The sequence below is a fragment of the Eublepharis macularius genome, chromosome 9 (assembly GCF_028583425.1).
Source record: "Eublepharis macularius isolate TG4126 chromosome 9, MPM_Emac_v1.0, whole genome shotgun sequence".
NCBI lineage: Eukaryota > Metazoa > Chordata > Lepidosauria > Squamata > Eublepharidae > Eublepharis > Eublepharis macularius.
Genome location: NC_072798.1, coordinates 64604122 through 64631023, shown reverse-complemented (window position 1 = coordinate 64631023; position 26902 = coordinate 64604122). Strand labels below are relative to the sequence as shown.

General features: G+C 40.1%; 1 protein-coding gene across 4 annotated transcripts in view; it reads right to left on the bottom strand.

Moving 5' to 3' along the window:
* The window catches only part of GRIP1 (glutamate receptor interacting protein 1), a 319786-nt gene that overhangs the window by 122496 nt on the left and 170388 nt on the right, over window positions 1-26902 (bottom strand). For all 4 annotated transcript variants that reach the window (XM_054988325.1, XM_054988327.1, XM_054988326.1 and 1 more), the window contains exon 2: window positions 7315-7395. In XM_054988325.1, the coding sequence (XP_054844300.1) occupies window positions 7315-7395 (81 nt within the window). The remainder of the gene's footprint in view (window positions 1-7314; window positions 7396-26902) is intronic.

Below are 26902 nucleotides of genomic sequence, written 5' to 3'. Positions count from 1 at the left end.
CATAAGTGACTGTACCTCAACCACATGCACATACATACATAAATAAAGGGACCAGAATAATTCCCTAGTGTTTCTCTAAAATATATTAGATTTGAAGTAAAACAGTACTGTCCATCTGTGCAGATACTGCATGTACCATTTTTCTAGTGATATAAAGCAGATCCTTATCTACTTTGTAGAGAATTCCCATTAGCAATAGATGCTGAGATAGAAAGGCTTACTGCCTCTAGACATGAAAAACATGGATAAATATTTTCCTCTCTAAATATCTTCAGTTTTATTAGGACTATAATGGCATTTATCAACATTAGTGATAATATTCATCAGATAACAAAAGACATGACATGGCAAAGACATTGAAAATAGAAAAACACAGCTACAACACAGAATTTTGTTATAGAGTTATAAGTTACAGGCATCGTTGTACATTCCTAAAAAGACACATATTCTTTTTAAGACACTCTTGGTCACTTCCAACTCCTCTATCTTAAAAAAAAAGTCTACTTTTCCTCACTGGATTTGCTATATTCTGCTCTGGATATGTTTGATGTTATAAGGATAACTTACTATTTCAGTACTCTATACTGGACTTACATCAGTGCTTTCGACAAAGGCAAAAGTGAACAGCTGTAACACTATAAATGACCAGGAAGGGCTCGGGGTTTTGGTTCAGAAAGGTTTCTTATTCTTTATCAAAGAACCCTGCTTCCCTTCAGATTTCAAGGCATATGATGTGGCAGCAGGAACTTAAGACAGTAATAAAATCATGTATCACTCTGCTGCAGGGTCATCTGTGAATGGCAGCCACATGAGAGACATTGAGACTACCCTCTCTTCAGCAGAATTCCACCACTCCCCCGTATTTATCCTCAAAGACACTAACTCTACTCCTTTACGTGGATAATGTATTCCTTATACCGCACACTCAGGTTGGACTGAGAAGAATCCTAAGTCATTTCTCAAAATACTGTAAAAATGAAGAACTTAAGATCAATTATTCAAAATCAAAGGTTATGATCTTCTCTAAAGCCAAGAACATTACCTGCTCAGTCTGGAGAATTGATGGTGCTCAAATGGAACAAGTCTCCAAATTCCCATACTTGGGTGTGGTTTTTTATATCCATCTTAATTAATTAATTTTATTTTATTTGTATCCGTTCTCCCCACACGTGGGCTCAGAGTGGATTAACAACATGTAAATATATATGATAAAAACAATTAAAACTCTGGTAGCAGTCATATAAATATAGTAATAAAAACATATTGGCCGTCGTCACACAGGCTTTTATTTAGCTCTAAAATGGCGCTATTTCCCAGCAAACACCCACCTTATTCCAACACTGTAGCGATTTTCTCTCTTCTGCTTTGTGCTTGATAGTCGCGCTATTTTGTGCCTCAGTGTGAATGCCTCACATCGATGTATTTCACCTCGCAATGCCCTATGCCCTCCCTTCAATCCCAGAATCCATTTCTTCCTGAGACTTCCCTTTTTTTAATTTTATTATGTCCTTATAACGCCATAACAACATAACACAATGCAAACTCTGCTGAAGTAAAAATGACTCAATCGCCATGGCAGAGTCTTCAGCGATCGGGATCACGTCAGACAGGGAGTTTTCTGCGGGCAAAGGGCTATTTATATAATTTCAAAGTTGGAAAAACAAAAGGGTCGTAATGTTTTGCTCTAACGGAATGTTTATATGCTGTTATTCCGTCATAGCGGAATTAAACGCCAGAATAATTTAAAAAAAAGGGGGGGAGGAGCTGCTTCTACGCGGTTAGAGAGAACAGAACAGAGTGCTTTGATGTGGACAGCTGGTGGCGCGAAGAGCTGTTAGGTGACCCAAAGAAACGTTACTGTGCCGATAACAGGTAGGGTGCTATATGCTGTAAATTTAACGGAAGAGATGCCCGTATGACGACGGCCATTAAGACAGCCCGCTTTGCACCCTATTCCTTAACATCCTTAACTGGCAATCCCATCTTAAATTTGCAATAAATAAAATCAAGCCTTCTGTGTCAGCGACTGAATGCTTTTTCTTCTCCAAGGGAGGCAAATATATCCCGGGGGTTTGCACCTATCCAATATGAAAATCAACCTCCAGCTCCTTTTTTGAGCTTCAATATAGGTTTTCCAAGTAAATGAAATGCGAAGCATTATAGGAACCCCAAAATGTATAGCTGGGATCGCTCTTAGTATTGGGCCAGGGCTTTACTGAAGCCAAAGCATGGCTGCATACATTCAAACATAGGCTAAAGGTCCTTTTCTCCACAAAGAAGGATGGTCTTCTTTATCAGCTAAACCAAGATCAATTCTACTCTTGTTGGATGCAAGAAATAGACAAGAAACTATCTAGCCTCAGCCTACCAAAGGACAATATATTGAGACTCCAGCTCAGTTATACGAGTTCAGAGAATATGTTCCACCCAGTTCTTTGGCATTCTTCCACCTCCAACCATCCCAGCCTATACTAAATGTCCAACTGTTCCTAGCTACTGTAGGGCATTCATGCTCACATGCCTGAACACTGCCCTCTTAGCAGTCCTACATGGGAGATACTATAATTTGCCTTATTCGGACAGACTCTGCCAACATGATTTGAGAAAGGCTGACACCCTGTCCCATATGTTATTGGAATGTCCTCATTATAATTTGTATTGCAAATTATGGATTACCCCTATTTTAACCAAATTACCTCCTGCTGTATTAAAAGATAACATAGTTTCCTATCTGCTGGCGGATAGCGATCCAAGAACTATGCTGGCCATGTCTAAGTATCTGTCCACCATATTTTCCTTAAGGAAATTAAGACTCCCTATCTGCTGTTCAAGATCATTGGATCAAAGGACCTTGAAAATAAAAGGAAAAAGAAAAAAGGAAAGACTGAATGAAGAATTGCTAATGGAATACACAGCGATTTTTGTAGCTTTGTCCCTATGTACTTTATAGAATGGAGTGCTTGATGGGCTTGTTGAGTCTAGCAAAATGATTTGTTTCACAGCTCAGCCCTTCTGGTATAAGATTACTCTCCTATGAACTAAGGAACTAACATTCTTCTTGCACCTGCATGCAAAATCACTCTCAGTATAGTAGCTATCAAGTGGCACATTAAACTGTATTCTTGATTATGCTCACACATAAGCAGTATGGTTGGCTCTGCTGTGTGTATGTTGCCTAGTTCATTTAAGTGATTGTCTTGTCAAGCTGTCAAGTCGGAAAGAATTCAGGAGCAAAGGAACAAGTGAGCAAACTTTACTGAATTTCACAATAAGCTGTAATTTTAACCATTCATAAGCTTCAAATTTGCCCTATTATTGCTTGCCTTGACCTGGATAACCCAGGCAAGCCCAATCTTGTCAGATCTCAGAAGGTAAGCAGGGTCTGCTGTGGTCAGTAGATGGACAGGAGATCTCCAAAGAAAACTAGGGCTGCAGAGGCCAGCAATGGCAAACCACCTCTGTTGGTCTCTTGCCTTGAAATCCTAGCAGGGCGTCACCATAAGTCACTTATGACTTGATGGTACTTTCCACCACCATTATTGGTTAGCATTGGTACATATATTTGTAAAGGTTTCAGCTAGATCAATCAATGGAGGATTATACCAGAAGTGAAGAATCCAGGCCCTTTGAGTGTACGGATTTGTGCTCTTGATCTGTGCCTGACCTGGCTTTTATAATCATGCAAAAATGGGTATTGAACCTGTTGGTGAGAGACATTAACTCCTTATTGACTAAGGTTCCTAGACCTTAGAAAGAGACACTTCCATTGGCTCAGGATGAGGTAGCCAATACAGGCCAGTCTCCAATTTACCTTTTCTGAGCTTGTGGAGTAAGTGAAGCAGCTTCCTGGATGACACATCTGCCCATGACCCATTTCAATCAGGCTGCAGACCTGGGTTTGGAACCAAGATGGCTTTAGTTGTGCTTGGGGACAATCTTCATTTAAAGCTGGACAGAGGACAGTCACCCCTGTTGATACTGTTACATCTATCAGCAGTCTTTCACATAGTTGACTACTCCGTTCTTATCCATCAGTTGGAATACAGAGTGGTTAGGAATTAGCTCTTCAGTAGTTTTGGTCTTTTCAGTTTCAATGGACACAAAGAGTTTTCACTAGAGAAGCAGAATCAGCTGGGAGGGACTGGTCCTGTGGAGTGCCACTCTCTTTCATGCTCTTTAATATACATATATGTATACGTATGTGTGTTATTATGGCCAGTCAAGTTGCTTCTGATTTACGGCAACCCTATGAATGAAAAACTTCCAAAATGTCCTTCCATTGACAGCCTTGCTCAGATCTTGCATACTGGAAGACGTGGCTTTCTTTATTGGGTCAAGCCGTATCATTTTGGGTCTTCCTCTTTTTCTACTGCTTTCCACCTTTCCTAGCATTATTGTCTTTTCCAGTGAGTCTTGTCTTGTCATTATGTGACCAAAATATGTTACCCTCCATTTAGTCATTTTAGCTTCTAGGGAGAATTCAAGCTTGATTTGCTTTAGAACCCATTTATTTGTCTTTTTTGCCGCCAATGATACCCATAAAACTCTCCTCCAGCACCACATTTCAAATGAGTCAATTTTCTTCCTGTCAGCTTCCTTCACAATCCAACTTTCACATTCCACATAGTAATGGGGAATACCATAGTCTCTTGATCTTGGTCCCCAGTGAAACATCTGTAAGGATCATTCCTAGTTCCTTCATGGCTGCCCGTCCAATTCTCAATCTCCTTCTGATTTCTTGGTTGCAGTCTCCTTTTTGGTTGATGATTGAGCAAAGAATAGAAAATCTTTAACAATTTCAATTTCTTCATTGTCAACCTTAAAAGTTAGTAATTCCTAGGTAATCATTACATCCTCATCTGACACTTTTGCCAATTGGAAACCATTCTGTTTCCCCATATTCTGTTGTAATAGTAGCCTCTTGTACATAGTACAGATTGCTCATCAAAACAATCAGATGTTGTTGTACACTCATTTCTTTTAACACCATCCATAACTTTTCATGATCCATACAGGCAAAGGCTTTGAAGTAATCTATTTTCTTCTGAAATTCATTGGTGCTGGGCATAGGCCCATATGGTGGTCTCTCCTGCTCTCTCCCTTTTCTTTGTCCTTAAACAGCAAATATAGCTTCAGAGGCTAGGGCTTGGGCTGAAAACAGACCCTGCTCTTTCCAGCTCATGTTACCCAATCAGATTCTTTGGAGTAGCCTGTTACTCAAAGCATTCTGTGTCTGTGAGGGATTAAGTCTTAACAGTCCTTCAGCTGTTTGTAAGCACTTCCAGGCTTTTAAAAAGTGCAGTCCTTCACAACACATACCTGAAGTACCATTTCTTTCCATATGTTCCCATGAGCCAGCTATAGTCTTCAGGTTGCAACCTGCTGGCTGTTTCCCCATTTCTGGTTTTAATCTGTAATATTTTTAATTATTATCTGGATGCCACCTTGAGTCAAGAGGAATGGCTGGGTACAAATATTTTAAACAAACAAAAAATCAAACAAAAATCAAACGGATTCTCAGCCATTTTTTGTTCAGCCTCCTGATGAGAGCAATTGTTTTAACAGGCATCATGGATGAACCCTGTAAAAGAGCTGCTCTCCTCTTTCCCTTCCTTCTCTCTTTTCTTGCCCAAGTGGAGGAGGGGAATCTGTGTGAGTGGGCTTACCCCACTTTCCACTTGCCTCCTATTGTATGTGGTAGTGCGCCACCATTCTAGACATGCCCTTCCTTGTTCTACTCATGGCTCGAATCATGGATCGGGGTGGTGTGTGTTTGTGTTGTGTGCATGTTTTGTCTCCCACACCTGTTCTCCCCTGGCCAGCTAACTGCCTGTAGCCTAGTTAGGAGTTTGTGGTCCATTTGTGGAATAGACAGCCAGGTGCACAGATGATTTTTGAGCACAGTCTGAGACCTCTAAAAAGGAAAAGATCTTTATTCACTAAAATACATTTTCAATTCACTAGCATATGAGACATTTTCAATTCACTAGCATACGAGACACTCAAAACCCATATTGGATCACTACAGGGTATTATAGACTAAGAAAAAGAACATAAAACATGTGAGGCTAACTAGTTTATACAGTCACTGCCGTTACTTTGGCATTCCCTTTCCTGGATGCAAGCTAACAGGAACTTTGAAAACAGAGGTAGGTTGAGACAGACTTTGCTCCATTTGCTCCCTTTGTTCCCTAGACCTTCACTTGCATGCTTCTGACAAGGTATCCAGATCTTTTAACTCTTCCTGTCCAATCTGAGAAAGTTAAACTTTAACCGCTCATGAAATTGGAAGAGGATCCCCACACATATCTTTTCTCCAATCAAATTAATGCACAAGTCCCAAACCTTTTATGACCCCATTTATCTTGTTCCTTCCTAGCAAGGGAAGGATGGGCAAATGGTCATCTCTATCCTGCCTCTCTGTCTCCATTAAGGAACCTTATCTCCTCTGCTTGGGTAGAAAGGCAGCGTCCAAATGTTTTAAATAAACATAAATAAGCCTGCAATTTGAGAAGTTTATAATTCCATTCCCTGAGAAGGAATGTTTTATCTGAGTTCAAGACTTCCCTGAGTATTAATTAAGGGATCTTACATGTCTGTATCAGAACAGAACTAATCCAGATACCAGCCTTGATTCTGCACATGTCTATCTGATGAGCATGTTCCTGATACCAGACCCAAGATATGATAGCTTTAGTTCATTTGTCAGTGTCAAATCTCTATTGCCAGAAGACTGCAACAAATGGTGACATATATCACATTATAAAGTTTTTGTTGCTTATTGTCTACTTTTGAATATAAGACATGGGCTACATCTAATCTGCATGACTACAGAGACTTTACTCTTGTAAAGGTATCTTTAGTGGTACAATACTAAGCAGAATTACACCCTTCTAAAACTGTGATGGATTTAGAAGGGTGTAACTCTGCTTAGGATGCCACTGAAAAAATTGGACTTTATCAGCAAGGAGTAACTTGCCCTTGTACTGCTCATTGTCCCTAGGTAATGTGCAAAGTGGAGATGTCAGCCATCCACACATGCTCTTGTGTATCACTGGAGGGGTGATTTGCTTCACATATTACACAAGAAGCAAGAAAAGATGAAGCAGGACCTGTTTCTGTTTTCTTTGTCATCAGGGTGGTAATAACTGCCGAAGGACAGTTTGCATTGTAGGCAATTAGGAGAAGTTACAGCTTTAAGCTGCTTGATCAATTTGAAGTGATTTTCACAAGAAGCACAAAAGTTATCTAATTAAATCAGTTTCCTCACAACAGAGGGATAAGAATGATTTGAAACTAAAAATAGCAGGATACCTGGAATACTTTGTCTCCTTACAGCTAATGCTCCTTCAGGTGGTTTTGTCTGGTTTGCAGATTTAGTATATGGACTCTCATCTGAAACAACAGAAAATGTTGAAAATTTCAGTGGCGAGTTATTTATGTGTGGCTTACATTTCCATTGACTCTACTAATGCTGGTGCTCTGCAGTAAGAGAAACATTTATATACTGGGATTAGAAGAACACCACCATACTTACATTTGCATACAGCTGTCAAGACCCTCTCACATGACTCTAACAAATATAAAAAGAATGTGAAACATACTGAGTAAATGGCTTCATGGGTGTCTGTTTCATTTGAGGTGTATAAATCTAGAAGACATTAAAAGTAAGGAAGTGCACCCCCCAAAATCAGTATTTTTCGGACAGGTATCCCCAAAATGAGTATTCCAAATAAGTGGTTCTTCCCATACTGGTTTAGTATTCAGATTTGTCTGGACTCAGTCTCTCAGCTCGACCAAGACTCAGTCTGCCTCCCCCTAGGGTAAGCCAGCACCCACCTGAAAACCCACGCCAGCATTGGAGGTGGCAGGCAGGATGACGGGGCCCGTGGGGAGGCTGTGGCTGGCTGCAACAAGGCCTTGCTCCTTCGGGGCTGGAGAGACTGTCAGGTGCTGAGCTGGGAGCTGCAGCAATGGCTGTGGAAGCCTGCGAGAGCAGAGGCGCGGCCAGTGGCAGAGGGATCTGGGGCTGGGCACCATGTCGGGGCCAGAGTAGGCAGGCGTTGCTCCACCCCAGAGGCGGTGGCAGCCGCAGAAGACATGGGCCCCCACATGGCTAGACCACAGCAGGGAGTGGGCTGCCACATCCCCTGGACGATGCCTTCAGAAGGGGCAGGCTGTGCCCTCGCAGGCCAGCCAGGGGATGGCTGAGCCAGGAGGTGAGAGGGGCCTTAGAGCCAATGGGGTGCAGCTGGGGTAAGGCGGGGATAAGCCCCAGAGAGGACAAGGCAAAGGGTGGGGGAAGAAGGTGTGGTCATCACTGGCCCAGGTGCTAGGGTTTTCATTAGGGATGGTTGGCTAGGAAATGGGGTGGGGCTGGCCATAGTGGATATAAGGAGTGTTCCAATGCTTGACTGGGGAGGAGAAAAGAGAGGTCTGTCCCTGAGCCTAAGGGCAGCTTCTCGGGAAAGAGTACAGGGTACCAGGGGCACTCCACTCCAATCCTTCTGTCTCCAATTTGAGGTCTTCAAGGTGGGAGCCCTCATGCTGCCTAGGGGCATATTGGGAATGGGCTGACCAGGTGGCCTGGGCTAGGAGGAAGGAACCCATGCCTGGGCATGGTAGTGGGCACCATGGCAGATGTGTGGTGCGAAGGGGATCTCAAGGAGCCCAAGGAACCTCACAACAGAATTCACGGTGGAGAAGATTTTGAAATTAATGGGGTTCATTATACCCTACGGAAGATCTTTCTGGGTGGTGCTGGAGTGGCTGTTTTTCAAGAAAATTACATCAACATTGCAGCAGAGCTGATGCTGCATGTCCATCAAAGACTCCTTCAAGTTTCAAGTAGATAGGGTCAAGGAATCCAATTCTATGGGCCTCTGAACAAGGTGCCCCCAGCTACCCTCCATTGTTTCCTATGGGGGAAAATCCAATCCATTCTCCAGAGCAAATTGGCAAATATCCCAACACGTAACAGCAACCACTTCCCAAAAGCTTCCCAATGCAAACCCTGCCCCCCCAAACCTGAATATCCCAGCAGAACCAACCTAGTAATTTTTAAAAAACTAACAGAAAACCCCCAAAACTCCACTTACCACCTCCAAACACTCTATTACCTTTTAAAAATTAAAGTGCAAAGCAGTAAATTTAAAATTGTAATACAAACCAAGCCAGTAGAACAGCACAAGCACTTTTAAAACTAAAAACCGTACAAAACAAAACAAAAATAGGCTTAACAAGAATCAGCCTAGAAACAGAGGCTCCTTTAACATCTCCCACACACACACTCCACCCCCCCCAAAGAAAAAGAAAAACCAGCATAAACCAAGCCACTCCAAAAAAGGACAGCACACAACAAAGCCGACGAAAACTATTTTCAAAAAGAATTAGAAAGAACACAAAGGCTCCCTTGCTTCCTTCCCCCACAAACCACCGGACAAAAAAAGGAGAAACATGAAATAATATTTTTAAAAAATATTTTAAAACAAAGTCCAAACCAGTCCTGGCACAGGGTAGCAGAAGTAAATAGTCCTAAGCACAGACAGACCAGAACAGCCAGAAGCACATCCCACCTACACTACAGAAAATCTTGCCCTGAAATGAAGTCAACTCAGTCAAGTTGCAGTCAGGTCACGTTTTTATGAGCTATGAGACAATCATTATGATTGGACAGAGAGTTGAACTCCCTCTAACATTTGATGTCATTTGCCTCCCTCTTCCCTGGAGAAACCTGCACATGCAACAACGACAACAACAAAAAAGCTGCAGCAGCCTTTAAAATGCCAGGACCAGTTAGTTCCAAATATTCCCAAGAATCCTGGATATCAATCTGGATCCCAAATATACTCAAAACACCTTACTGGTATTTTTCAGGTATATTTTTGGGCTGGAGTATCCGACTGCACATCCTTAATTACAAAAAATGCCTTAGTTGTTCTTATCCCCCAGAAAATTACTAATCAGGAATGAAGAACTGCAAGCACATATCTGCACATATGCAGGTGCTCCATACCAAGTTAGACAATTGTTCTGCCTGTTCCAGAATTATCTATTCTGACATCCAGCTATGCACAATCTGAAGTGGCAGTCTTCCCTTGTTCTTGAAATTCTTTAACTGTCAATGCCACCAACTGAACATGTGACTTCAGATATGCAACGACACACTCTGCCACTAAGCTACAGCTCTTCCACCATCTTTGAAAATATGAACTGGAAATCCTGTGGTGCAAAAACCACTGGGGGGGGGGAGGTGAAATTTGGAGTGGGGAAATGGCCCGTAGGATTAAGAATCCCTTTCATCTGCTTTTCCACTTCAACCCACCCTCTTCTATAGTGGCTTCTCACTGAAAAAAGGGATGTCAAGTGACAGTTACATTCATTTACCTCCCCGCCAGCCTCCTGTCCGGGAGGAGGGGTATTGTGTGACCTCCCTCTGAGCTCTCCATCAGACTAGTTGCTCCTACCCCTTGAATGTTAATGGGGCAGGGCATATTTTGGGGACCACTGCCTGAGTTTATTGTTGTATGAACTGTTTTATATATGTTTTAATGTGTTTTAACCTGGTTGTTACTCTGCTCTTAGCCCGCCATGGAGAGAGCAGACAAAAAATCGAATAAATGAAATGAAATGAAATTTGTGAATAATGTGTAGTTTCTTCAGGAGACATAAGAAGCCCAAGTAAAAGAGAAATACGTACATTGCAGATAGTGGGAAGTTTCTGTTACTAATATACATTCATAAAAAGCTGCATTAGTCTACATTTTTAAGAGACTTCTGTACTTGCATTGACAAATTTTTCAATCTTTCATTCAGTTATTAAAGCAGGATAGTATATTTTGTACAAAAACTCTACTATAAAACAACTGTATTTTAGTAGCAATATGAGAATCTTGCTTTCACAGAGCAGTCATTTAAATTTAGCTCTCTATGTGCTCTGCAAGTGGACTTTTTAAAAGCAATGGTAAGCAATACCTTTAAAGGAAAAAAGCTATTTAAGTCCAGAACCAGCTTGACTAAAATATTTATATCCAGGATGTAGTGTTAAGAGGTGCTTAAGCATCATTAAGTGCTGTTGAGGATCAAGAAATTGTCTGCAGAAGTGGTGTAAATGAACGGCATTTGCTTCCTTTGCTTGCTCAATAAGCAATAAAGATAATAGAAAATTAGATTGCATTCTGGTTCTCATGCAGCTCTTAATGTACCATCAAATATTTCTGTTTGCAATTTTTTTCTGTGAAGTGTAAGTGCCTTTGGTTTGAACCACATGCATAAAAAGGGATGGATAAGGATATGACGAACATCATCTAGAGGATCATCCCAAGATGCAGCAGAAATAAACAGATTAATAAAATACTTTCCTCTCTTTAGATTGACCCTCTTTGGGTTTTATTTTTCCATTCCTGATTACAGTAAATTACATCTATGACTTTAAAGAGAGAAGGGCATTCTTTTTTATGTAATATAAATGTTGAGTTTTTGTAAAGATAACTTAATATCCCCTACAGGAAAAAAACCCTGCAAGAATTCTCCACTGTTGTCAACCGCTCCACAAATTACATTTCCATCACTATATTCCATTCAGTAAGACAAAATCAGTAATTTTTTTAAAGAATACACTGTAAATCAGAAAGAATCCGTTATGCTGTCATCGAAGCCTTTTCTTTCAAGGAAGCATACATAATAGTTAGGGCCAAATAGACTTCTCTGGCTCTGCTTTGCTGCTGTTCCTTGGATTCACTCCACCCAGCATTTCACTCAAGTTTCCCTACAGTTTAACGGGGATTCTCGAAAATTAATTCAGATGTTGGCATGTGTGCAATAGTTTGCCCCAGCTTTCTTTTCCATCCTTCGGCTTAGATACCATGAAGTATTTCTGCAAGTGGAGGGATGTCTGCTCACGGCATGCAACTTTTTCATCTCCCCTCTCCTGCACAGTGTGAAATGTTTCCTGAAATCTTGTTCCACGGGTTCTGGGGACCATTTTAGGCTCCTGCAGGAGGTAGGGAGGTAAGAAAGTTGCATTCTGTGAACACCTATCCCTCCATCTGTGGAAATACTTTGGTTCTTGTCTTCCCTATTTCATTCTACCTTATCAGTCTTAACAACAGTTGATGACACACACCATGTATACATTGGCTTTACAATATCTACAAGATTTCTTTCTGCACTGCATTTTATTGGTAAGATCAAAAGAGAAAGATATGAAAGTGAATGAAAGGAAATTAAAACAGCAGCAACCCATATACCTGCAATTATTTCTACAACATCCAGAAATCAAAAGAATGACTGATTCCAACGCTGTTGCTCCTTGAAGAAGAACGAATAATTTGAAACCCCCAAATCTGAGAAGATTTTCAGGTGGAAAAAAAAAGATTCCTACAAGTATTGCATCAGGGGGTATAAACAGGGTCTGAAATATGGTAAGAAGGACAAAGGAAACAGCAGGAACTGGGGAATATCACAAAACTGTGCAACAATTGCCAATTTTAAATACAACCTAAAATCTTCAAATAAAAGACTTTTTAAAAAAAATTCCAAGTGTTTGTGAATCCAAAGGAGTTAGCCGTGTTAGCATTTTGTTGCAAACTAGTAAAGAGTCCAGTAGCATCTTTACGCCTAACCAACTTCATTGTAACATAAGCTTTCGAGAACCACAGCTCTCTTCATCAGATGCAAGTGTTTGTGAAATACTTTTGTAGCCATTGGCCTGAAAACTAGAAAGAATAAGGTTTATTTCTTACCAAGAACCCAGAAAACCCCCTTTTTTAAATATTCTTTTAAAAAGAACGCAAGCTGAAATTCAGAGAATGAATCTGGAATATCTCCAATGAGATCCAAGGAAATAGGCAGACTGAAACTAAATAGGTAAAGTCAGAAAACATTTAAGTAGTTAAAAAAAGGATGTTACCCCTTGACAATTTTACACAACTTCCAATAGGAATGAGCAGTGCTTTTAATCTTTGGTATGCGTTCTCATTTCAAATGTGTGGTTCATTTTCTTTATATGTATATTTACATTTGTTTGTTTTTATTATTACATTAGTTTTTATTTTCATTGGTTGAAATAGGAAATTTGAGCTCTGACACCTTTGTTTTCTGTCCAGTTTGAATCATGCACATTATTCAAGGGATACTCTATAATGCATCTCAGAAAGATAGGAGAACGGTCCTAGTTTTATAGGTAACTGAAGACAAGACAGGTTGTGTTTCAGTTGTGTGACATATTTGTTTTCCAGCTAATACGATGATAGACTCCGATGGAATCAACTGTTTTGTAAATTTCTCTGTGCACTTCAATCAATGATGCACATTAAGATAAACTCTGCATTAATGTGCACACTCTCCTATAGGCATTAGAATCACACAGATGAATTCATTATTTGGGCATACTGCAGTTAGTAACACAAACCAGTACAGGGCACACTCAGTACTAAAGGATTTTAATAATCTCTGCACTAAAGGGCGTGGATGAAAACTCACATCAATATATTTACATTCTCAACATGGCTAAACCTGTGGATACTTAAATCTGTGTTTGGGGCCATGTACAGACTACAGAAATGACATCATGCTGTTATCCGATGGCAGCCCCTACATCTACACCCCCTGCAATCCCACTGGCTGTGCTGGTAACCTGAGGAGCCAGCAGGAGGGCAAGAGGGAGGTGGGGAATAGCGTTGCGGATAAGGGATAAGAAGGAGTATGGTATGGAAGAAAAAAGATGGAGGAAAGTGTAATGGGAGGAAAATCTAGAGAAAGGTGGCTGAGGATATATGTTACAAGCCAGAGGGCAAAACAGGGACCCCTGAGGGAATTTCCCTATGAATTTCTCACAGGTCCCTACTTGTATCAGCTAATTAGCAAAACACCAGAAATATCCAGTTTAGACTGGAGTAACCCTGCACTAGAGTGCATTGATAGGCAATCTGTATCATGAAAGAGATGAAAATAGCTTTCCAAATCTGTCTAGCCACTGAAATATATTCAGTGCAATCCTAATCAGAGTTACTTGAGTCTAAGCCCATTAAAATTAATGGGCTTAGACTGGAGTAAGTCTGTTTAGGATTGCGCTGATTATTTAGTAATGCTAACCAGCTAAAAATAAATGCTTATTCATCAAGGAATCTAATCATGTTTACCCTAGATTAGTACATGAGCACATGCACGCAATGAAACATGCAATTTTACTTCTCTTATTTCCAAGGGGTCATGTTACGGGTGTCTATATCTACAACCACAGTGGAAATGGTATCACTATGTAGATGCATTCCTTGAGCTACATTCCTCACCAGAGTGGTGTTTTTTTTTTTATAATTTCCTGTGGCTGTGAGATTAGACAGCATGGGATAAACAAACAATTTCCAGAAAGTCATTATGTTGTTCTGCGGCAACTGCTGTGCCAGCAATTCCCCTAACTCAGTGACTACAGTAAAAGCTTTTTATGCAGCTAACAATTGCATTTTCTATTGATAGAAAGATGGATATCTAGTGTATGGGTGGTGGTGGTGATAAATGTATACAAGCTGTCAAGTTAACCGAACATTTTGACCCATGTTTTTGTAATAAAATAGTATAAAAACAGCTACTGTGTTACTGTTGTGCAAATTGCCATCTCATCCTATGGCATCCTGTATCATTAGATACTATTCTGTGGATAATTTTATAATTATGCCCACCCTTCACAATTGTACTTAATATCTAGCCTGATGAAACGTTATGAGGAACTCAAAAGCTTACTATTTCGGTCCCAATAAGCTTTTACAATACTTCTTTTAAAAAACAAATCAGCATAGCTCCTTGCATTCTGCTATGCTGTCTCTTGTTGCGCTTCATTGGTTCGATCCTGTTATCCCCTTTCACTTGTTATTTCTAATTTGATCCTCCAGCATGATTACTGCATCTCTGAAATAAGAGAGATAACCTAATGCAGGAATCAACAAGTTTTTATAATTAAAGAGGCAAACTACATCAACAGGAGCCACTATAATGCATAACTGAAAATACGCACCTTTATGTTACTGATAATTAGAATGTTGGATTACTAACCGATAATGTTTCTGTAGCCCTAACACTGGTAGTCAATGCATCCTTTATTAGGAGGTAGCACACGTGAGGTCTCACAGCAAGTATGTGTAGTGGTTAGAGTACTGGACTAGGATCTTGGATATGCAGGTTTGAATCCTCACTCTGCTATGAAGCTTGCTGACTGACCTTGGGCCAATCACACAGCCTCAGCCTAACCTACCTCACAGGGTTTTTGTGAAGATAAAATGTAGGAGAGGAGAACAATGTAAGCTGCTTGGTCTCCACTGGGGAGAAAGGCGGGGTATAAATGAAGTAGAATAAAATTAAGTCATAGAATCATAGGGTTGGAAGGTACCTCTAGGGTCATCTAGTCCAACCCCCATAAGATACAAAAGAGCACTCTGATTGTTTTAGTGCACTGGCGTACACCTGCAGATTGCAGTTAGATTATTAGATTGCTTTTTTATTGGCTATTTATACCAAGTCTTTCTTTTAGTCTTGTAAGCCATATTGGGTCTCTTTGGGAAGAAAAGCAGAATGCAAATATTTAAATAAATATTCTAGTACCCTACCTACCCCTCCAATATACCTGAACCCAATATGCCTTAATTTAGGCATTTCATTTTCTTTTTAAAAGAGCCAATGTTGGTTCTGCACAGAGCCATGTTCAGTTTGAGTGCCAAAGGATGTAAACCCTTGACCTAAGTGCTGGTGTGTGCTTTTCCTTTCACTGCTTCATAGCTGATTCTGCCACCATCTGCCATGGAGTCTCTTGGCTAGCTTTCTCTCTGTATTTACATAAAGAGTGTCTGTCTCTATGATTTTAAGCTTGATGTTGATAATCTCTCAACTACTTAGCACAGTCTGACTGTTCTCTCTAAAAATTAAGACTGTCTTCCACAAGATTTTCCTGTAGCTTTGGCTCTCCAGTGCCCTTATGTATTTGAAAGGTTTTCTCTGTATCCTAGCTTGTCCTCTCAGCCTGGCTTAACTTCATGCTACTAAAAACATCTGGAACATAGCTACCTTCTGCATATCCTCTTTCTCAAGATGACTTGCTGGTTTTGTGTATGCATCAACAACAGTGATACATTCCAAAATTCTGCAGGGTTACTTGCTACAGTTCTTTTGAACCTTCTGATGTTCAGTTTCTGCAGCACCCTATTATTTACCACAGCTTTTCTTCTAATCAAATTCGCCTTGGAACTGCACTCCTAGTAGCATATTATATATCCTGTTCAACTCAGATTGACTAAATTGCAACATTTTCCAAATTAAACCATCATTATTCCAAACACAAGATAGCTGTCTGTTGTAAACCCCTGTGTATTCCTCCTCCTGCCTCTCCAGGAGAGGATTGGCTGAAACTGATTCTCTGTGTTAACATCAGCTTTCTTTGTTAAAGGGACAGCTTACTTTCCCAACACTGAAAAAAAGAGATTTCACATAGAGGCGGGCACGAACTGAAATACAAACTGAAGTTTGTCACAAACTGGGCCATTTGTGGTTCGTGAACTGGCAGTTCATCGGAGCTCATTTCTCACAAACCATGATGAATTTTAGCCCGGTTCATTTGGTTCATATTTCAGTTCATCATTGCAGACATAATAACAGAATTTCAGGAAAAATGGAAAGCTTTTTTTATTATGTAGCAGAAAACTAAGAATCACTAATAACAACTATTAGTAAAATAGATTAGTTATGAAATTTGTAATTTTAAATGTTGAATATAAATTTATCCTAACATAAGTATCATTGTCTCTCATAGAAAGTGTCTTAAAATTTAATGGAGATGGTGAGGTGAAATGCTTTGCATTTTATATATTCTGTTATATACAACTATCTTGATTTACACAATTATGGGGTTTTTTCTTTCTGTTTCTTTCTGTTTTCTTTCTGTTTTTCTTTCTTTCTTTCTATTTTGTTCTTCAAAATAAAAATATATTACAAAAATGTGTTTCGTTAGTCTGACTGTTTCTAAGCTCTTGATAATTTTTCTACATGCTTTCTTTACAGGATTTATGGAATGCTCTCAGTTAGTTTGTGGCTGTTCATTGTTTACAGCCCCATCTAAATGCCCCATTGCTGGTACATCACTATAGCCAGAGTACCCACACTTCAAAGGAAATAAAAGTAACTAAGTGCAATCATACACACTGAAGACTTAGGCTGTATCCAAGGTGCAAAGTCTGCTACAACATGGCTATCATCATGGCACACAGGAGGCCAGTGATACACTCCTGAGAGGCAGAGATGGAAGCAGCCAATGGGGGGCGGGGTTTCACATCATCCCTGACATCCCACTACCACCTTCATGAAAAACACAATTAGGGATGGACGAAAGGGAACCAGTACCCTCTACTTTAAGGAGGAGACCTAGAATGAACACACTCTATTGAGTCCCACAGATGAGGATCAGAGTCCCCTTCTGCAACCATGTTCCCTTTTGCCAGCTACAAACATGGGGCAGGAAACACTCCCACTCTGATCACATGCCTCTAGCTCTCATGGCAGAGGCAACAGGCAAGATCCTGGGGCTAAGATGGACCCACTGCTTGCTAGGCAAGGGCACTAGAACGGAAACGAGAGAGTACACAACCACACATTCATGGGAGATATTCTTGACATCTCCCCAACAGCTCAAAAGCTCAGGAGTGCCCCAATAGTAGGTATGTGGCAACCAGAAGCCATTGGTCTGAATCCCACCCAGGATGTTGCTGGCAAGAACACAAAGCACATCTTTTGACCAACAGGCCAATCAGTAAGCAGAGCAGAAGAAAGAGACCACAATAGAACCCATTCCTTATGTTTCCCTCTACGCACACACTCAACTGGGCACACAGGAGTCCTGAGCAGGATTTATATGTGCTTAGAAAGGCTGTGATTAGATGCTTGCTTAGTTGGCACCGTAAGATGCAGCAGGGTTCGTGGGCATGGTGGGAAGTGGTGAGTGCACTGTTGCGTTTTCCCCCTTAATGTGTGCTTTTTAAAGCTATAGCAGGGTTATCGGTGGTGTATCATTACATTGGCACAAGAAGAGTGACTGAGGCAGTTTAGGATACCAGCTATGCCATGGTCTGCCCAGAGATCACCTGACACTGCCCATTTCTATGCTGTCATCAGTTATACTAAGCTGGCGGGGTTTTGTGCTGCCTTATCTCCAGATATGTCAGCATATCTTGGATGTTGAGTTTAGCTCTTATCATAATAAGCCATTCAGAGGCAGAAGCCTCTGGTCTTCTCAGAAAAGGGTAAAAGGGTCACAGATAAGAGGACAACTTATACTAATCTCACAGGCTACCACACATCACTCCTTCATCAAATTTCAGATCTGTTCTTTAGGAAAGCAATGAACCCAAAGATACTTTGAATTGTGCTGTATGAGGCTGAGGCCACCAATCTCTTATTAATTCGAGAGTCTCAGCTGTGAATAATTTTTCTGAAGACCATCCATGACAGATGGAATTTTACTCTTTCCTCATTCTTTTCCAGCTCAAACATAATTTTGCAGCCAGTAATTTTGGAGCATATTATGCAAGTGCCTGCTCAACACTAGCACTAATCTGAGTGCTAATATGGAAAGTCATGTTCGTAGTACCATATTATTCACAAAAGCCTCTGCATGCTATCTTGATCAAATACAGAAAAGTACACATTTAAAGAGGGAAGTTCCTGCTTTAATGCATGCAAAGTGCTGCATAGATTAAAAATAGGATGATGCTAAATATTAAATGTTGCTGAAGAGGATAAAATATTCACGCAAAAATAATTTATGATCACACTGGTTCCTGAAATCTACTGGGGAGGGGGGAACTAAGTCAGTAATCTGAAGATGATTTAGAATCTGTAATGGAGTCACATGTTCAGAGAAGTGTTTTAAAAAATGACTGAGAACAGCACTGTCAGAAGGTTTAATTTTAAACCATGAAATTAGAGTGACTATTTGGACCACTGTTATTGTATCAATACTACACTAGAAAAAGAGACAGAGCAATGTATAGATGGAGTGTTTCATTCCAGCTGTGTAATACATATTGCCTGAATTATCTGCTTCATAAACTTGCAAAATGTCAACAATCTGTTACGCACATAAATTGCCCTTTTTTACTCTGGCATGTCAGGGAGTCAGTGGGCAAATCATCAATGAAGTGATCAATCATCTTCTAGTCAATGGTTCAAGAAGTTTAATTTTAAATGGCTAGTAGCTGATAATGCATTTCAAACAGTTACTCTAAATAGCAAATTTACAGCCATGCTGCTTATGTGGTCCTTTTGTTGCACTTGCATTTCCCCTCCAAAAGACACAATTATTTCCAGACTCTCAACATCAGTACACTTGCAGGTCTGTGTTGGCTTTATTTGCTAGTATTCTAAAGGAAACAAATTAATACTTGTAAAAAACCCAGAAAAAATTACATTATTTAGCTTTTTTTAAAAAAATAGCATAATTGTAATGGTATTTTTAGATAGATATTTCACATTGTACTTTTACATAAAATACAACGCAAAATATTTTGTGATTATTTATACTGTTCAGTGTAAAGGTTTTATCTTTAAGCTCTGAGGAGCGTTCAGTCATTGAAGTGAGACCTGAAAACAGCTATCATTCCTTAAACAGGGACTGTTTGTCAATACAAAATAATGTATAGGATTCTTCTTGCAGTACTCTCCCCACCAAGACACAAAGACTCCTCTTAAGGGTTTAATGATTTCTATATTACTCCAGGACCAGAGCATGGCTCTCGAGGGCCAACTTGTGTTCTCCTCACATCTTTGTGATGCAGTGATGTGTTCAAATGGCGCTGCCAGAAGCTCATGGGCGTTTGTAGCTTCCATTGCCTTCAATGGACCTTCTGGTCTGTTGTGTGGTTTCCAATGTGCATTCTTGTCACTCATTGAAGAACCCGCCCCCCACCTGCTTCTCCAGGACCTGGGGGCTGAGCCCAAGTGCTGCAGGCTGCGAGTGCAGCCCTCGCCGGGTCCTGCCATCTTTCTGAGCTCACTTTTCAGGGAGGGGGTGTATCTTCCTTGGGGTAGCAGAAGCAGTGGTGGTGGAGTTTCCATCGCCAGCCTGCCCCTTGTTGGGAATGGAGTTGGATGAGCGGGGGGGCAAGCACCCCATCTGCACTGTCAGTGTCCCACCCCCTGGGGCGGGGCTCCTCTCAGGGTAGGTGCCTCTGTTAGGGTGCAGAAAGCCCGATGATGGGGTTGTCTCCCTGCTGCGCAGGGGTGTGGCAGCTGGAGATGGAAAAAACAGCTTTCAGCCCAACCCTGACTGGCTATCTGGGTTAGCACTTTTATATGTTAACTTTTGCAGAAATTTAAGATCTTTTTCATGTGATAGCATATATAAACTATGATTGGTTTGAGATTTAATTAGTTATTCATATTTTTAATCATATGACATTCTACCTGGCCAAAAGTGGCACTATGTCCAGCTGCGAGATAAGAGATAGAAATGAGTAAAGATGACAGGAAAAGTTAAGTGAGCAGATTGGTCCATTCTAACAATTGGAGAACATTTATCTGCTTCTGTCCACTATTTTTAATTGGCTGTCAAAGATGAAATAGCACCTGTGTAGTTATACAACTGTTGTATAACTACACAGAAAAAAACTACAGTAAAGTTCATATACAGTTCACTAGAATACATGGGTATCACTAAGTATAATGTGCTCTAATCCATATTTCCATGACAAACTCAGCTGAAAAAAAGGATAAAAACCTGAGTAATCTATCAGTAAAATATTTTTAAAAGACATCAAACACTTCAATTTCTTTGAAATGTTTGAAGAACGAGAGTAAGATCAGTAATTAGACTACTGATATGAACCTGATTCCAAATAGTTGACTTTAACTGCTTTGAAATCTCTGCCAGCTGGCTTTTAGCATAGTGAGGCAGTATTCACAAACATAATTTCTAAGTCAGGAAATGTAGCAGGAGATGTGGCAGGAGCACTGGTTACAGCTACTGCCAAGCAAGAGGCTAAATTAGTCAGGAACTTTTGTGTAACATGCAATGAGATCCAGCTATGCATTTGTGTTGAATCCCAAAAACATTACCTCTACAATAAATTATTATACTGTAGCATATCTTTGCTGATTAAAATATCACAATACAGTCATAATGGCTTGGATCCCACGGAAAATTTCTACTAATGGAAGTATTTCTGTAACTGGGGCAAAACTTCTCTACCTCTCCTGTATTTACAACCCAAAAGGCCCCTCAAAATGCTTCCCTGGGAACAGGGAACATCCCCTGAAAAATATGGGGGAGGAAATCAGAAGTCTATAGTAGCAAAAATTGTCCCCCCTTTCATCAGTGGAAATTATCAGCAGGAAGCAGGGTTGCCAGGCATCTGGGGACCATACTGGGGGGCCAGAGGCCCAGGGGCCAGGGAGCAGCAGCGTGCATAGCACGCAATTTTTAATAAATTGGGCCTCGATATGACCCACAGCCTCCCTGTTATGTCAGAAAATGACATCATTTTCCAGCATGATAGCAGAACTTCAGGTTGCACTGAAGTCAGATTCATTAAAAATTGGCCATTTTGAGGTGTTTTCAATGAACTTGGGCTCAGCATGACCTGCAGTTCCTCAATCATGATGAAAAATGATGTTTCTATTTGTATTCTGAGCATTACTAAACTGGTTGTACAATATTCTTTAGTACATATTAAGAAATGTAGTTGAAATCAATTTTAGCTAGGGTTACCAACCTCAACGAGGGGCCTGGAGTTCTTCCAGAATCACAGTGGATCGCCAGTCTACAGTGATCAATTCTCCTGAAGAAAATGGCAGCTTCAGAGAACAGACTCTATGGCATCATATCCCCACTGCATTCCCTCCCCTTCCAAAACTCACCACGCCCAAATCTCCAGGAATTTCCCAAGCTGGAATTGACAACACTAAGCTCAGTAAACCTGGGTATCTAGAATCTCTTGTGTAGCCTTTATCATGGTACCACGGTCAATAACTTCACAATAAGTTGTAAAAAGACAGGTATTTACTTAGCACATGAAACCTGTGAAAATGTGACAAGCTTTTAATCCTAGTCATTTTTCGTTTGTAAAATAAGTTAGTATGATAAAGATATGCCAAATGTGAAAGGGTTTTTAAATGCCTTATTTTAAATTATGTTAAATTAGCCAGTGCAGTCACAGTATTTCATTACTGATAGCAAGATCTTCTAGGTGTTCAATTAACTACAAAAGATAATGTCTATTGTTCCTTGACTATAACACAAATCCACTGAGAGCTGGAAATAAAAAGTTAATTAAAAACTGAATGAACGGACTACATGGATCAGGCAAGGCTTGTTCTCACTTCAAATGAAGAGCCTGTATGCAAAAACAAAAAATGCAAATGAGACAACTTCTTTTTCCTTCACTAAATGAAGGGGGAAAACATATTTTGAAACACTTCCATTAAAAATTGGCAACCATTTCAATATTGTAATTTAAACTGTTAGGCCAAAATGCAGTGTTCACAAGAAGAAAGTAGTATTTTTCCCAGTGAACTTGCTTGGAGGTGACTGGTATGGGGGGAAAGCAAGTAGTTCTTTCTTGGCACCATCTTTTTAACTAGTCAATTACGTACAGAAGGATTTTCTTTGTAACAGACAGAATGCACATCCCCCCCCCCCCCCCCGCAGCACCTTGTGAGATGTGCTTCTGCTCTTCAGGAAGATCATGGGGTAATATCAGGACAAATGGAGAAAAGGAACATTACAAAATTATGGAACAAACGTTACAAAGTTATGAGCAGCAGAAGGAGTGGTTGTGTATCCACTACAGAGGGGTATGAGATGTGGTGGTGAAGTGAGCCTCAGGCCCCACCATAGGTTAGAGAAGAATGCTAACTCAACCCATGAAAATGTGCCATTGAAACATAGCGGCTAGGATTCAAATGCCCAATCAACACAAAACTTGACTGGTTACTTAATGACCATAATGTAAGTCCTTTGATGATTTAATTAGTATATCTACAATTATCTCCCAAGAGATGTTGCAGAGGATAAGATTGTAGACTATTCAAAACTGGGCAAGCCGTAGGGTTGCTAAGTCTCTAACCTCTCCCAGTGGGAGGGGGGACTAGCACTTACCAGGAGTTGTTTCCTGTGAGCACAAAGTATGCCAACGTGATGATGTCACTTCTGGAAAGTGATGTCATCATGCCGGCAGTGGGCATGCTCTAGCACTTCGAGAAGGGCCAATTCAGCCTGTAGGGGGAAAAACTGGCCTCTGTGAGCATACCCACCACTGGGTGTGATGATGTCATGAGGAAGCGATGTCATGCCAGCTGGGAGCTTGCCTCCTGTGCACCTGCCTGGGAGTTTCCTTGACTTCTAGGCCCATTCTGCGTGCCTTTTCTACCCACCAGCTGAATAAGAGGTGGCAAGTGACTGACAGCCCTAGAAAGCAGAGGGTCAGTGGGTAGTGGCAATCATTAATCCTCTTAATTACTAAATGGGAGATTACACCTACCTACAAATTATTTCCTTCAATCTTGAAATTATCCCATTATACCAGGTAGATATATGGGATTTGTGTGCAATGAAGGAAAAACACTCTACACAAGTGCATAGTGTTTGCAGTCTTGGCATTCAGAGAACTCTCCATGTAGATTTAATTGAATCTTTCCGAACATTTTATTTTTCTGTATGTGATGGTTCTGATTAGGACACCTCAGCCTCCTGGGCTTCTCTTGTAAAGCAGTTCTTTTTCCGTTGTGAAAAGTTCTGCACATGTTAATTATTAATATCTGGAGACTTGTCGCATCTCTTGGGGAAGATCTACAAAATATTATTGTAATACTGGGGGAAATGGAGCAAGTTAAAACTTGTATGATAAAATGAATGCAAAATTTTGGGGAAACTATTCCGATGGACTTATGAGAAGGGTATCTACCACCGAGCCTTTGCCATGTATTGCTGGAGGTGGTTGGGTGGTGGTTGCTGGTGAAATCTGCTGCCATATGTTTTTCAAGACCTATTGCTGTACTGTTCGTTGTGTGTGTCCTTAGATATTTAAAATGTTTTTTTGGTTTTAAATGTATTTGTATATTGTATTATTGTATTAATTGGAATCTGCCCTGAGCCTGCTGATGCGGGGAGGGCGGAATACAAATTGAATTAAATAAATGAATGAATGAATGAAATGGACTAAAGATATAAAATTTACAGATTGTCAGCTATTAAGAGAAAATTGGTATAAAATGTTCTCTAGATGGTACACTGCTCCCAAAGATATTGCAAGAATTAGTAAAGGCTACAGTGGATATAGTTGGAAATGTCAGAGCATGGATGCAATATTTTACCATATGTGGTGGACTTGCAAGGAAACACAAAAATATTGGATAAAGATACATGAGGAGATGCAAAAGATTCTCAAACTCAGATTTGAATTAAACTCAAAAAGTATGTTCTTAAATATTTTACCAATCAATGTGAGAAAAGAACAAGGAGCTCTTTTCCATTACATGGTGACAGCAGCGAGAGTACTATTTGCAGCAAAATGGAAAACAGACACTTGTCCTGGACTCTCAGAGTGGAGAGATAAGATTTATGAATATGCCTCAATGGCCAAACTGACTACCTATTTATATAATAGATTGATAACTAAATTCTGGGGGAAATAGAAGGACATTTTGATTACCTTGGCAGAAAATAAATGATAAAGAAGTTTATATAATTAAAATATGCTAAGCAGAGGGAAGGAGGGGGAAGATAAATATATTGTATTCAGGCTTAGAGATGCTAAATATAACAGATTTTTGTTTATTTGAATAGTTTGTTTAATCACTAAAACTTAGGGTTGCCAGCTCCAAGTTGGGAAATTCCTGGAGATCTGTGAGGTGAAACCTGGAGAAACCTGGAGAAAGTGGGGTTTGGGGAGGGAAAGGAGCATGGCATGGCATAATTCCATAGAGTCCATCCCCAAAAGTAGCCATTTTCTCCAGGTGAACTGATCTCTGTGGCCTGGAGACCAGTTGTAATTCTGGGAGATCTCCAGCCACTACCTGGAGGCTGGCAACCCTACTAAAACTACTCTATATGTACTGTTCACAGACTTATTGTTTATATATGATTGTGTGATTTTCAATTTAATGAATAATCTAGATCCTGTATAATTTTCTTATGTACTTACTTTACTATACTTTCTTTTAAATAAAATTCTTTATTTAAAAAAAGATTTTATCACAAAAAAAATTCTGCACATGATGCTCTTCCTTCCTCTAGCCCTAGTTCCAAGTATTGTCAGCGAAGAGATTGACAATGGTTCTTCAGTGGTAAGTAAAATACATTCTGCACATGTTCTGAGGTATTGTTGTTTCCAGTCAACCCTGACCTTCATGCTATTATCTCCCAGCCCTAGCTGGCTTCCATCTACTTCTTCCCCATTCCTTCCCAGGTAATCTGGATAAAAACTACTTGCACAGTTTCTATACAACCAGAAAGCTACAGAGTTACTTTAAAAATTGAAATATGGGAATTTGGAGGTGGGGCATCACATATTTGAAGGATGTTCCCAAATGATTTCCTCTGTAGCTATAGGCCTAGGAGTATTCAGCCCTTCCTTTCCCTATCTCTTCATGATTTTTAGAGCCCTAGAAATTTGGGCTGAAAACACCTTATTTAGAAACATGCAATTAATTAATGTTATGGCATTTCAGAGATAAAAATATTTGCTATCTTGGGAACATAAGCAACGTCAGGCAAGATCAGGTCACAGTTGATCGATTTCAGCCTCTCCAAGACTGGAAGCATCTGGGAAATTATATTTTAAAATACAAAATTTGTCCCTAATGTGCAAGTTCCATCCAGTTTTAATGTGAACCAGTGAGGCTGCCATCATTTTTGTCCCACTGGATGTGATAAATTAGGCTCTTGTAAATAGCTAAAATCCAAAGAGCTACTTTAGCAGTACCCAAGAGATTGTTCATGGCCAGTGAGATTTGTTTACCTTCTTTCCTTTTAAATGCCTGTCCAAAATGACATATCTCAAATGTCTCCATAATTTTAAAAGTGGTGTGCTACACACATGGAGGTGCAGAAATGCAAACTCAAAGCCTCCTTGGAACATATGAAACAAGTTAAATAAAGTGCTGCACAATGTTGTTTTGCTATGCAGACTAACTTGGCTATTGCTCTCAGGGTTGCCAAGAGCCATCATGGGCCCCCAGACAAAAATAACATCCCCCTCCTATAAGACCCTGATCCAAAACAATTATCATAACAAAACAAATCCCTTCATTTTCTGTTACTGTGAATATAATAATAATTGTTCATTTGATATGTAACATTAATGGGAAAGGGACACAATTATTAATTTTACTTAACGTCATGATTTTACACAGTACATAATGCAATGGGATATGGTGCCAAACCAACAAACAACATGATGAAGCAGAATTAGGAAGACTTCCCAGCCAAGGGACCTAGCCACAACACTGAGGTGTACTATTAATTACATGCAGGTGAGACAATTTACCTGGGAATAAGCTCCATTGAATTAAGTGAGACATCAGTCTCAAGAAGTACTAAATAGCAAAAATGCTTCAAAAATATTTTTACTAACCTGAAACAGTAAAGCAAACTTACAACAACCTACGGGTACTTAATGAGGGAAGGGGTGGGGAGGAAAATTGGGGAGATGTGAAAAGTCAATTTTATCCAGGGAGAGGAAGCAGATGAGACAAAATGGTGATCTCCCTGTACCTGCACTAACTTTAGAAAGAGTTCTAGTCCCCAGACGTTGAAATCCAACTTGCTTCAGTTCTCTCTTCCTATTCCATCCCCTCCCCTCCCCTCCTGCTACTGTCTCTTTAAAGATTTTTAAAAAAGGAAAAAAAAAGGAAAGCAAGGGCAAATTGG